The sequence below is a fragment of the Thrips palmi genome, unplaced genomic scaffold (assembly GCF_012932325.1).
Source record: "Thrips palmi isolate BJ-2018 unplaced genomic scaffold, TpBJ-2018v1 HiC_scaffold_1, whole genome shotgun sequence".
NCBI lineage: Eukaryota > Metazoa > Arthropoda > Insecta > Thysanoptera > Thripidae > Thrips > Thrips palmi.
In genome coordinates, this window is record NW_023144620.1 from 8,626,306 (window position 1) to 8,639,305 (window position 13,000).

At 61.5% G+C, this 13,000-nt stretch overlaps 1 protein-coding gene across 1 annotated transcript in view; it reads left to right on the forward strand.

The window, feature by feature from the left end:
- Positions 1–12,439, forward strand: part of LOC117654247 (adenylate cyclase type 5-like) — a 33,409-nt gene extending 20,970 nt beyond the window's left edge. The window contains exons 4-22 of the mRNA XM_034400595.1: positions 3,135–3,284; positions 4,167–4,288; positions 4,446–4,538; positions 4,832–4,978; positions 6,301–6,459; positions 6,764–6,911; positions 7,277–7,386; positions 7,456–7,609; positions 7,693–7,790; positions 8,130–8,214; positions 8,292–8,402; positions 8,488–8,667; positions 8,755–8,903; positions 9,033–9,175; positions 9,283–9,392; positions 9,479–9,698; positions 9,792–9,923; positions 10,422–10,546; positions 11,138–12,439. Of these exons, the coding sequence (XP_034256486.1) occupies positions 3,135–3,284; positions 4,167–4,288; positions 4,446–4,538; positions 4,832–4,978; positions 6,301–6,459; positions 6,764–6,911; positions 7,277–7,386; positions 7,456–7,609; positions 7,693–7,790; positions 8,130–8,214; positions 8,292–8,402; positions 8,488–8,667; positions 8,755–8,903; positions 9,033–9,175; positions 9,283–9,392; positions 9,479–9,698; positions 9,792–9,923; positions 10,422–10,546; positions 11,138–11,446 (2,745 nt within the window). The 3' untranslated portion in view covers positions 11,447–12,439. The remainder of the gene's footprint in view (positions 1–3,134; positions 3,285–4,166; positions 4,289–4,445; positions 4,539–4,831; positions 4,979–6,300; positions 6,460–6,763; positions 6,912–7,276; positions 7,387–7,455; positions 7,610–7,692; positions 7,791–8,129; positions 8,215–8,291; positions 8,403–8,487; positions 8,668–8,754; positions 8,904–9,032; positions 9,176–9,282; positions 9,393–9,478; positions 9,699–9,791; positions 9,924–10,421; positions 10,547–11,137) is intronic.
- Positions 12,440–13,000: the final 561 nt, after the last annotated feature.

Here is a 13,000-nt window from a genome sequence, read left to right on the forward strand (position 1 = left end):
CTTTTTACACTGAATGGGCGGCCGGCGAGAGCAGCGGGAGCAGTCGTCTCTCTCGCACTCACGGGGCGCCCCGTACAGGTGCGAGAGAGACAGAGCGACGGTCACGGCTCTCGGACTCAGTCCGCAGGGCGGCCAACGGCGAGCCAGGACGCGCTGGAGGTCGCGGTGCTGGGGGCCTTGATCGCCGACGTGACGATGTCGACGGCGACGTGAACACTCCGCGCTAGCGCACCGAGCTTCGTCACTCTGTCTCCCTCGCTCCGCCGCGGGACGCCCCGCGAGAGCGAGAGGGGCACGTCGACAAAACGGCTCAATCGTTCGGCATCAGCCTGCTGCCGCGGACTGACTCCGAAGCGACGTTTGAAGTCCTTGTCGCAGTCAAGGGGTCGCAAAAGAGACAGAGTGACGAAACGACTCTTCGGGTTCGTCCCGCTGGCGCCGCCGGAGGGTGAATAGGCGCGTCCTTAGCGGGTCCTTTCCGCGGCCCTTCCAAGTGCCCTGCTGCGACACTGCCAAGCGGGGAGGGGTGGGGGTTGGTGTGAAAATAGCATCTGTGCAGCATAATTACTGGGGCGACGGGGCGCTGCTGCAGGCCGCTTGCTTGAAAAGAAGGTCTTGTTGGCCTTCGCGACGCCGCGACGCCTCGGCGCCGCCAAGACGGTCGGGTCCGTCTCCCCGGCCGCCATTCCCGCCGCGCAATATATGGAATTCCGCGACGAGCAATTGACAGCTGGACTGCCCGCCGACGTGCCGCTCCAGGCTGGACTCCAGGCTGGACTCCAGGCTGAACCCCAGGCTAGACTCCAGGCTAGACTCCAGGCTGGACTCCAGGCTGAACCCAAGGCTAGACTCCAGGCTAGACTCCAGGCTGGACTCCAGGCTGGACCCCAGGCTAGACTCCAGGCTAGACTCCAGGCTAGACTCCAGGCTGGACTCCAGGCTGAACCCCAGGCTAGACTCCAGGCTAGACTCCAGGACGGACTCAGGACTCCAGCGACTGGCTGCTCCCCAGCCAGCCAGCCCCGGGGGCATGGCGTGGGTGATGCGCTGCGGCTAGACGGCGAAACCTAACCCGCCTGCCCGAGCGCACCGCCCCGCCGTCTGCCTGCCTGCCTGTCCGCCTGGTGGCGTGCTCTGCGCGGATGCCCGGCCCGGCCTGGCATCGGGGAATCGCTTCCCGTCATTTTGTTTCCCTCCGCCGAGCCGAGGCGGGCGAGCCGTTCACGTGACGCGGTGAAGCTGATTACCTCTTCTTTTTCGGCGGACGATCCCCGGCCAGGCAGCCAGCCAGCCAGCAGTGCGGTCGATCATCCGCCAATTACGAAGAACGCCGTCGTCAGGGAGCGCGGAACAAGGAACACGGCAGCGCCGGAAGTGCGCCCCTTTTGTGCCGCGTTTTTGTAGTCGCGACGGTGTAGGCGCGGACACGACCCTCCCTCATTACCCGGTCAGCTGGCTCATCGCGCTCTGTCTCCCTCGCACTATGGGGCGTCCCGTGGCGGTGCGAGAGAGACAGAGCGGCGAGAACGGAATGAGGTGGCGGTGCGGTGACGCCCCTGGCCGACGGATTGTTTCGTCGCTCTGTCTCTCTCGCACTCATGGGACGTGCCGTCGGGGTGCGAGAGAGACGGAGCGATGAATCGCTCGGCAGGAACACGCAAAAGCGCCTCCCTGTGACCGGCAGACGCGGCCTCTCCTTCCGGTCACCGAGCACGGGGTTCACCCGTGCGGCTGTGGGTGCGACAGAGACAGAACGAGTCCGCCCGCGCCCACTCCGCCTGCAGCAAAGCGTGCCTCTTTGATCTGCCCTCCGGCCGGCCCCGCACTGGAGAGACAGTGACGTGATCGGAGTCTGCGTTTCCTGGTTGGGACTTTCGGACTCGGTCGATGGACCGAGCGACCGCCGAGTCGATGCGGGTCGGGTTGCCGCGGCACTCGGTTCGGGGTTGGCGACCCGCCCTAGTCTCGACCCGGAAAACGGACTCGACCGCGCCGCCGCCGGGAGTTGAACCCGAGCAGGACCGGCACGCGCAATCACAGAGGGCTCGGATTTCGGAATCTCGCTAAAGCGCCTTTTATTTCCGGGCTTCCGTTTTTTTCCTCTACTGTTTTTTGTTCTTTTTTCTTCCGTCGCTGTAATTGGTTGCTGGCTGGCGACACTCGGCGCGCTTTTAATCGGTAGGATCCACGCCGCGTCGCGCCTCGCGGTCCGCAGAACCGCCTTTTGTGGAGCGCCGGTCTTCCGGCCCACTGTGTGGGGGCGGACCGACGTGACAGCAGGTCGCCGTTTGCGGCTCACCTTGTCATCCGGATGTAACGTGCCCGTCCGGTGCGGCTCAGGCTCGGCCGGCCGGGCTGGGCTAGGCCGCGCTGGCCCCGGGGTGCTCATGGCGATCCTCGTATGTGCGCTTGGCCGTGCCGCGCCGTGCCCGTGCGGTATTAACGTGGCCGGCGTGAGGGGACAGCTAAGCCGGCCGCTGGCACGGCGAGATGGACCTGTCGGGGGACCCCACCGCCCCGCCGTGGCCGGGTTTGCGACCTGCCTCGCCCCCTTCGGGGACTTCTCTTCCTGGCTCCACGTCAAGGCCGTCGAGGACTCCGTCAAGGACTCCGTCGAGGCCGTCGCGGAGGTCTCGGCCACCTCTGGTGACAGATGCTTTCAGATGGAACTTTTTTTTTCAGTGCATCGGCGGCCCATTCCCATCCATCCCATTCCCTTCCGGTGCCGAAGTTTTCCCCGGCGCGTTCACATCGGCGCGCATCGGCGAGGCTCGCTAAGTCGCTAATGAAAGGGAGGGAGAGGAGCGCGGCGTCTCGGCGCGTATGGCTGCCGGGGACGGAGGGGACGCAGGCCGCCCTTTGAACTCAAGACGCCGTGGCAGGCGAGCAGCCCTGGGCAGCCCTTGCCCGTCAAAGAGGTTCGGCGCCCCGGTGACACGGGACACCTGACGCGGCCGGACCGGCCGGGCGGCGGACCTCGGATCGGCTTGCGCGCGGCCTCGCCCGGCGAGAGAGAAAACGGCAGATCGTCTGGTGTTTGAACCCGGGACGCTCACTCGGCTTGCGCGCGGCCTCGGGAGAGAGAAAACGGCAGATCGTCTGGTATTTGAACCCGGGGTTTGCTTTGCCTGCAGCTGGCGTGCAACGTGGTGCTGCTCGTGGCCGTCAACATGGCGGGCGTGTTCACGCACCACCCCAGCGAGCTGGCCAAGCGGCAGGCCTTCCTGGAGACGAGGCAGTGCATCGAGGCGCGGCTCACCACGCAGCGCGAGAACCAGCAACAGGTACGTGCGAGCCCAGGGCCCCAGGCCCCAGGGCCCCACCCTTCAGTGCGGGCCCTACGCCCCAACGAGCCTCCGCTAGACCGTGCAGTTTGCTTGTCTGGGGTCGCATCACCCCTGGCATCACCCGTGAAAAGACAAAAAAAAACAAAAAAAAACACTAGTTGTTACTTTTGGGAAGTTTGGAATCAAAGTTGGGCTTGATTTTGTTTGCGACCAGGGAGTGCGGTGGTGTGGGGCGGGAATTAGTCCCGGGCCAACGAGGCGAGGCCAAAGCCCCTAAATCGGTCTGACCAGAGTGGGTCCACTGTGTCGCCGATGCAGGGGAGAGGAGGGAGAGATAGAAAGAGAGGGGAGGGGTACAAGGCAAGCCCATCAACTGTGCCTTCTTTCTCCCAGAGCACTTTGCCAGATCAATTATTATTTAATTACGGTATTGACAGACGAGATAAGGCGGGCGGTGTGGTGGTGGTTGGGGTTGGGTTGGGGCGCCCCGAGGCCCCAGCCCGGCCCGGCCCGCGGGCAACCGAGTGGCGAAAAGGAGATTAGCGCCGCGATACCGGACTGGCTCTCCTAATTCCATTCCACTTCGAGTCGGGATTGTTTTCCAGAGACTCGGTTGCGTCACACTGCATCTCCTTCATCCACTGTAAAAAAATTCCGTACTTTTGTACGGAAATGGCACAGAAAAATATAGTACGGAGGTACGGAGAAAAGTACGGAACGTTCCGTACTTGCTCCATATGAACCCGTGTAAATGGGTACGGAAAAAAAGTACGGAACGTTCCGTAGTTGGCAAGTACGGACGGTCCAGGCAAATTATTGACCAGACATGTTCCCTACTTTTTCCGTACTTTTTTCTCACAATGTCGTCTCCCTTTGCAGGAGCGGCTGCTTCTGTCCGTGCTGCCCAGGCACGTGGCCATGGAGATGAAGGCCGACATCGCGGGCAAGCCCCAGGACACCATGTTCCACAAGATCTACATCCAGAGGCACGAGAACGTCAGGTCGGTCACGTCCCGCCGCGTTCCGCCGCGGAGAGCGCGAGAGCTGGGCCATGGCTGGCCGAGGGCCCAATGCAATCAAAGTTCCTTGTTTGTATTGTTTTTTTCATCTCGAGGAAAGGAATTCTTACATTTTTGTTCGTCTTGGTTCTTTGTCCAGCATCCTATTCGCCGACATTTGCGGCTTCACGTCGCTCTCGGCGCAGTGCACCGCCGAGGAGCTGGTGCGCCTGCTCAACGAGCTGTTTGCACGGTAAGGGAGGAGCGCAGTGGATTTGCCACAAGACCGACGCCGGAGGACAAAACTCTGGACGCGTTTTGAGCTCCAGAGCCTGCGAACCGAGCGTGTGACCCCATCAATGGATTCCTCGTTCGGCGAGCAATCCATCGGTGGGGTCTCACGTTCGGTTCGAGTCCCATTTAGCGACTCTGGAGCTCAAAACGCGTCCGGGATTTTGACCGCCTCCACCGGTCTTCTGGCCCACTGCGCGGTGGAGGGCGTCAGGCGCCGCTTCAAGTTGAAATAAAAACGCAACTTGTTGGCAGGTTCGACCGGCTGGCCCAGGAACACCACTGCCTGCGCATCAAGCTGCTGGGCGACTGCTACTACTGCGTGTCCGGGCTGCCAGAGCCGCGGCCCGACCACGCCCAGTGCGCCGTGGAGATGGGCCTGGACATGATCGACGCCATCGCGTGAGTACACTGCACTTTAACATTGCAGAGGTGTGGAAGTTTGTAGTTTCTGCACCCCGAGGAGCAGAGTTTGCCGTCCCCACGTTTGCACCATGCCGAGAGATGGGGCTCTGTGATCCACACTTGCAGTGTGGGCCCTTCGACGGCGAGGCCGCGCGCGCTGGCCGTGGCGCACCTGCCACCTGCGAACCTATTCCGAGAGCCGTTCGCTCCGTCTCTCTCGCACCCATGGTGCGTCCCACAGATGCGAGAGAGAGAGCGACGAAAACGACTCTCGGAATCAGCCTGCAGCTTGATTGGGCGCAGTTGCCAGGTGGGGCCCAGTGGGGCCACCGTGGGCTGACCGCAGGCACCGAGCGCGACATGGACACCGCCTCCCCCCCCCTCCCCCCCAAACTTGCCTTACCTGTCACAGCGCCGCCGCTTTCGGGGAAACTTGTCTCTTAGCTCTGGCTCGGCTCTCCGTTCGCACCTCGCTGCTCAAATCCAAAAGTTGGACCCTCGACTCGGAATGAGACGTCTGCAGGCTGAGCCCGCTCTGTCTCTCCGTCTCTCTGTCTCTCTCGCACTCGGGGAGCGTCCCGCAAGGGTGCGAGGGAGACAGCGAGGAATGAGTGCTCGGAATCGGGCCGCCGAACGACCGGCTCCTCCGCCTGCCTCGCCGCCTGCAGTGGCTCGGCTCACGCGGCTCGCTCACGAGGCGGGCACGGCGACGGCGCAGCACAGTAGGCCAGAAGATCGGTGGAGGCGGCCGAAACTCGAGACGCGTTTTGAGCTCCATAGTCTCTAAATGGGACTCGAAACGAACGTGTGACCCCACCAATTGATTGCTCTTCGGACGAGGAATCCATTGGTGGGGTCACACGTTCGGTTCGAGGCCTCTTTAGCGACTCTGGAGCTCTAAAGGCGTCTAGAGTTTTGGCCGCCTCCACCGGCCTTCTGGCCCGCTGTGCGCAGGTCGGGGCCCCGCCTGCTCAGCGCTCGGCGGCCTCGGCGGCCCCGGCCCGACCGGACGGGACGCAGACAAAAATTCGCCCGGTTGGTCTTTTGTTGAAGCCCGTCCCTGGTGCCCTCCCCGCCTCGCGGTGTGGCGGGGGAGGGGGGGGGGCAGGCCTTTGAAAGGGAGCAGGCTGCCGGGCCTGGCTGCGCCCCTGGGGAGGGGGCGCGGGTGGCACGGGCAGGGACCGTGGTGACTTGATGGTGGTAACCAATCAGAAAAAAAAGAAGCCTATTGTTGTGACTGCGTACAGGCGTTTAATTTTTCAGACTAATTGTTTCCTTGAGTATTTGGGCGAGGTAACGAACGACTGGTGGTCCGGCAGGCTGGTGCGCGACGTGATGGGCGTCAACGTCAACATGCGCGTGGGCATCCACACCGGCCGCGTGCACTGCGGCGTGCTGGGGCTGCGCAAGTGGCAGTTCGACGTCTGGTCCAACGACGTCACCCTGGCCAACCACATGGAGAGCGGCGGCATCCCCGGGTCAGCAGCTCACTATTTTTGGACTTACGCGCACAGTGGGTCGGAAGACCGGTGGAGTCGGCCGAAACTCAACGCGTTTTGAGCTCCAGAGTCACTAAATGTGACTCGAACCGAACGTGTGACCCCACCAATGGATTCCTCGTTCGGAGAGCAATCCATTGGTGGGGTCACACGTTCAGTTCAGGTCCTGTTAAGCGACTGTGGAGCTCAAAACGCGTCTCGAATTTTTGCCGCCTCCACCGGTCTTTTGGCCCACTGCTTTACGGTGCTGTGACACTGTTGCTGACCGACGCGGCGGTTCCAGGCGGGTGCACATCACCCGGGACACGTTCGTGTTCCTGGACGGCGACTACGCCGTGGAGCCGGGCAACGGCGACGAGAGGAACTCGTACCTGCGGGACCACAACATCGAGACGCTGCTCATCGTGCCGGAGAAGTCGAAGCGGTCCCAGGTGAGTGCGGCTAGCGCGGCGAGGCACTTGTTGGGGTGCTGGCCGCCCTTGGCCGCCACGCCTGCCAGTGGCGCGGATGGCGCGGCCAGAATTTCAGGCAGCGGGGGCTTTAGCCAACGTCCGTGCGTGGATTAGCCACTGCCATCGGCTGTTCCCAGAACGCAGGTCGCCTTCCAGCTTTCCCTTTGAAATGGTTTGTCTCCCGTCCCCCGCGCGACACGTCAAACACAGTTCCTGGGGTTTCCAGGAAGCCAACACAAAAGACAGGCGATTTCCAGGGAGTCCGTTGAAAACCGGGAACCCCTATTGCCGTGCATATACCTGCTTGCTTATTGGATTGCGTTTCGTTTCCCCTCGGCAAACAGACGCAGCGGTCAATACGCAGGCCGGGCGGCCACCTCGGCTTCTCCAACGGGAACGTGGCCAAGGAGCTGCGCGTCATGGGCCACGGCAGCCAGCACGGCAAGCACTCCAAGTAAGGCTTGCTTGCTTTTCTCGACCTGGTTCTTCCTTTGTCCGTTGCGTGCACATCGTCTTCCCGCAGGCTCGGCTTCGGAGACAGCCTGGAGGAGAAGGACCCCCAGGAGGAGGTGAACGACTACCTGATGCGCGCCATCGACGCCAGGAGCATCGACAGGCTGCGCGCCGAGTGCAGGAACTTCCTGCTCACCTTCAAGAACGGCGAGATCGAGAGGAAGGTGAGTCGGCGGCAAGGAGCCCGGCGGGGCGGGGACCCTTACAGTGTACCTGTAACCGAACCGCCACTCTGCTTGTCCTCCAGTACTCGAAGGAGCGCGACCGGATGCTGACGACGTACTTCGTGTGCTCCGTCATCATCATGGGCACCATCCTCAGCCTGCAGCTCATCCTGCGAGTCAAGTAAGACGTGTAAAAGTGGGGAAAGTTGGCGCGCGTAATGGGCGGCGCGGCGACGCGGCCTTGCGAAAGGCCTCCGTCTGGGGAACGGGACATCTCTATTCATGACTCGCGGGACAGGCCGACCCGGCCCGGTCCTCAGTTCTCATTTTACAAATTAGAAAATCGCCCGTGAAATTAACTTCGCTTCACGGAATTCATTTGTGGGAGACGTCCTTGACGAAGTAGCGCGCACTTGTTTGATGAAATATGCGACGTTCAGTCGCTGGGCGCGGCGACGCCAGCGAGGAGACAGTGTATCGTCATGTCTGGCGATTGGCGTTGACGCAACTGATTCGCCAGGTCGGCGCTGCCGCTCGTCGTCACGGTCGTCTGCTGGCTCATCGTGGCGGGAATCACCGCCATCGTGGTGTCCATTAGGAGCAAGGTACAGTCTCAAACTTGTCCCGCCATTCATCCACGCTCCGCGGCTCCGCCATTGTTGCTCTCTCTCTCTGCCGGCAGAACAAAGTGTTGAAGCTGCCGGCCGCGCTCATCCACGGGGACCGGAAAGTGGCCCAGTTGTTCGCCTGCGTCGTCATCATCTGCAGCTACGTGGCGGCGCTGTCCCCGATGGTAAGTCAAAGCGCGCTAACTTAAGCTGCTCCGGCCCTTCAGGCAGGCCGCCTTTATGGACGCTTCCCTTTGTCCCCCTACGCAGTTGTCGTCGTTCGACGTGGTCCTCGGCATGATCCCGTGCTGGAACGCCTCCGTGGAGCCGCTGCTCAACTTGACGGCCACCGAGGCGCCGCGGCCGGTGCTCGAGACCGCCAACAACTCCGCCGCCGCCCTCAACTGCACCGCGCAGGCCCTGCTGGTCCAGGACTTGTTCCCGCCCGACGTGAGTACCAAGCTGTTGAGGACGTCTCGGCTGCCTTCTCTTTGGCCGAGTGGCCGCCAACTTCGGCCGCCTTTCTTCTTTGCGCAGTACCTGGCGCTGACGGTGCTGCTGGTGCTGGCGCTGTGCGCGGTGTACCAGGTGCTGGTGGCGCTGCTCAAGATGGTCCTCATGGGCTGCCTGCTGCTGGGCTACTTTGTCATCGTCCTGCTCGTCGAGAGGGACCCCTCCATACCGGGGTGAGCACTGCGGAGCACTGGCACGGCCTCGCCGTCGTGGCTCCCCAGGGGTAGCCGTGCTCCGGCTGCGCTGGCTGCGCTGCAGGTGCCTCCCCACTCTCCCCACACTGTAATTCGATTGGTCCGCAGGAGCTCGGCGTGGGTGTCGCTGCTGGCGCCGCGCCACTTGGTGCTCGTCGTGCTGGTGGGCATGGTGGTCGTCCTGGTGATCCACTCGCTGCACACCGAGGCCACGTACCGGCTGGACTTCCTGTGGAAGCTGCAGGCCACAGGTAGGGGGCCAATAAGGCAATGGCACGCTTCGAGACAGCTGGGTACACTGGATACCTCAGAGTGCATTCAGTACACACTTTTGCAATGTGTTGCTTTCGTTTCACAGAGGAGAAGGAGGACATGGAGCACCTGGAGGCCTACAACCGCAAGCTGCTGGCGAACATCCTGCCCGTGCACGTGGCGGAGCACTTCCTGAACAGCGACAAGAACTCGGACGTGAGTGAGGGGGAGGTGTCGGGCGTGGTTTTTGCGGTGGCGGCGGCAGGGTTGGCTCAACGCTCACCTTCTTGCCGGTGTTCCAGGAGCTCTACCACGAGCAGTGCGACCTGGTGTGCATCATGTTCGCGTCCGTGGCCAACTTCTCCGAGTTCTACGTGGAGCTGGAGGCCAACAACGAGGGCGTCGAGTGCCTGCGCCTGCTCAACGAGATCATCGCCGACTTCGACAACCTCCTGGCCGAGGACGACTTCCGCTACATCGAGAAGATCAAGACGACGGGTGCCACGTACATGGCGGCGTCAGGTAAGCTAGCTTGGCAGGAGAGGCAAGGAAACTCGCCTTTCAATTTGCAGTGGAGGCAGGAATTTCGCAAACTCGCGCATTGTTTTTTCCCAGGCCTGACGCCCAGCACGTGCGACACGCGCGGCCTCAAGCACGTGACCGCCATGGCCGACTTCGCGCTGCGGATCCGCGAGCAGCTGGAGTACGTCAACGAGCACTCGTTCAACAACTTCCGCATCCGCATCGGTGAGCCTCCGAGTTGGCGTTCGGCCGTTCGGTCCGTCCGTTCGAATCCGAACCGCGGCTGCCGAAGTGAGGGGCACGCCGCGCAGCGCGTTCGAGGGCTTCTCTTTCCTCTGCTGTTTTCGCTGTAGTCGAGTCGCTCTCGGTGATTTGCAAGCCATTGTCTCCCGGCGCGTTTTGTGCAAGCTGGTTCTCCCCCGGCGCCTGCCGCCTGCAGGACCACCGCACAGTGGGCCAGAAGACCGGCGCAGGCGGCCAAAACTCTAGACGCGTTTTGAGCTCCAGAGTCGCTAAGCAGGACTCGAACCGAGCGTGTGACCCCACCAATGGATTCCTCGTTCGGAGAGCAAGCCATTGGTGGGTCACACGTTCGTTTCGAGTCCCATTTTGCAACACTGGAGCTCAAAACGCGTCTAGAGTTTTGGCCGCCTCCGCCGGTCTTCAGGCCCACTGTGCACCGTGTGGCTTCGCATCTGACGACGGCTTCGCTCTGCCCCGCAGGAATCAACATCGGCCCCGTGGTGGCCGGCGTCATCGGCAGCCGCAAGCCGCAGTACGACATCTGGGGCAACGCCGTCAACGTCGCCTCACGGATGGACTCGACCGGCGTGCTCGACAAGATCCAGGTGAGCTTGCGTCTCCTTCCCTTCCTAACAGCTTTTTATTTTTCCCAGAAGGGGCTCGCGCCTCGCGCAGCGCATAGCGCCTGGCCCATCATGTGTGATCTAGCCCTTAATGGTAATGGCAATGGCGGCGGGCCGGCCCGCGCTGTACCGCTGTGTTGCGGGCCTGCCTAACCCGCGATTCGCGGGCGCTCCCACAGTGGGCCAGCTACTCTACAGCCAATTCAATTCAAATCAGGCATAAGACGAATCAAAATACCTCAATGATAGGAGCCCTTCTTCCGATTTTCATTGTAAGATACCAAGAAAAATGTTTGTAAGCAGAGGAAAACTACGTTGATTTTCCTTCGTAATATGAGAAATTTCTTCGGAAGACGTTTTACGTCTCGAATAAAACGCTTGCTGGTACGGTGAGCCGCTGTTGCTTGACTCAGGGACTGCTGAGCGCCACAAGTGTCTGTATCTAGGTCGCGGCGTCGCGGCCCGTTCGCCGTGCTTCGCCGTGCGCCGCTCCCCCGAGTGCCCCGCCCGCCGGCCGGGCCGGGTCTTTCCGGCACTGCTTGACGGTCCGACCCTCGTCTTCCCTGATTCCAGGTGACGCAGGAGCTGTACGAGATCCTGAAGGTGAAGGGCTACCCGCTGACGTGCCGCGGCAACATCCACGTCAAGGGCAAGGGGGACATGACGACGTACTTCCTGGAGGGGCCGGCGGATCAAGCCTCCACCCCCGGAGCGGGGCTTAGCGCGGCGTTGTCGCCCACGGCGGCCACCCCGACCACGGCCACCCCGACCACGGCCACCCCGACCACGGCCACCCCGACCACGGGGGCCACCCCGGCCACTCCCACCGCGGCTCCGTTCCCGGCCGCCAGCCCGACCGCCAACGGGGTGGACCACACCTGAGGGGACGCCGGGCCACGTGGGCCATGCGGGCCCGCGCTTGGATGACGTCACCGTGGGCGCTCACGTCGACTCTTGTGCCACGACTCGAGGAAGAGGCGCCGCGCGCGCGGACGACTTGTACCGATCTGTGATGGTTTATGTGAAACTGGCCATTTATTTGTTAGTCAAAGTGTGCTCTGGTCAATGTTCGATTTGATGCGGATCTTGTGAAACGCCGCCGGGCCCGGCCCGGCTCTGAATGTGCGGCTGAGCCGGCGGGGGTGTCCTGGGGACGGCGTTGTTGTCGGTGTCTTAGTCAATAGCTCTGCTGTTTTGCTTGGCGCTTAAGCCAAGTGTGCTCTAAGCTGCGTCTAATGGATGTGTTGTGTTGACTACCAGTCTCTTGTACCTGCTTTGGTGCTTGTCAATATTTTTTGGAAAGCACCGATCTATGTGATCTGTAGGCCTAATCCTCTATCGGCGCCGACCCAGTCAGAAAGAGCTCTTCGGGACGGGACAAAAGGGAATACGATCGGTCTATTTGTGCATTGTGGTGTGAAGTGTTGTGCCTTTCTGATTCGGGTGAGAACCATATCTTGTAGCTGTTTTTTTCCCGCGATCTACGTGTTTCTTTTCTTCTACTACTGCTGCCTGTCGGTGCGGAATAATTTGCCCTCGTACTTGTCAAATCTTGTCAACTTTAGAGTATGTAAATAAATGAGAGTGGCTGCGTGGTGACTATCACAGCTACACGTAGTTATATTTTAATGAATGGCAGTTTAGACTGGCTGTTAGCCGCGTTTACTTTCAACTATTTTTTGATCGCGCCATGCTCGAAGCTACGAGTCCAACATTGTGAGAGGACACGTAGACGTGTAAACACTACAACTAACATTAATTTATTACCATTACTTCATAAATGTCAGTAGGGGCACGGCCAAAATGTATTTATTTAAACGAAATGATTAGTGTCATATTTCTGTGAGAAAAAACAATAAACGCAACGAATGGAGACTGTCGTCGTACTTCTTTCCCCTGAGACACCAGCATCGGCCGCGGGGTAGCGACGGGGCGGCCAGAGTCCCTCGCAACGGGGGGTATTCGCACCGCGACGCGTGGTTGGACATACCCCGTGCCGCTGGGCCGCGCTTACGCCGTCTGCCGCCAGATGGCGCCACGGGAAACTCCTGGCGGAGAGACTGCACTGCAGCCACACCAGCAGACTGATTCCGAGGGTCGTTTTCGTCGCTGTGTCTCTCTCGCACTCATGAGGCGTCCCCTACAGGTGCGAGAGAGACAGGGCGACGGAAACGCCTCTCGGAATCAGTCTGCAGCCGCAGGGGTGGCAGGGGGTGCGCGGGGAGCGGGGCGCCGCGTCGGGTGGAGTATCACTTTCTGTTGGGCGAAACGCGACGCCGCTGATGCACATCGGAGCCGGGAGGGCTTCGGTCGCTTCGCTCGCTTCGCTCGCTTCGCCGGGCGGGCAGCCTCGCCGACCGCGCCAAACGCCTGGCTTGCCCGACACTGGCAAACCAACTACACGGACCATCAATTAGCCACTCCATTTCGGATGCC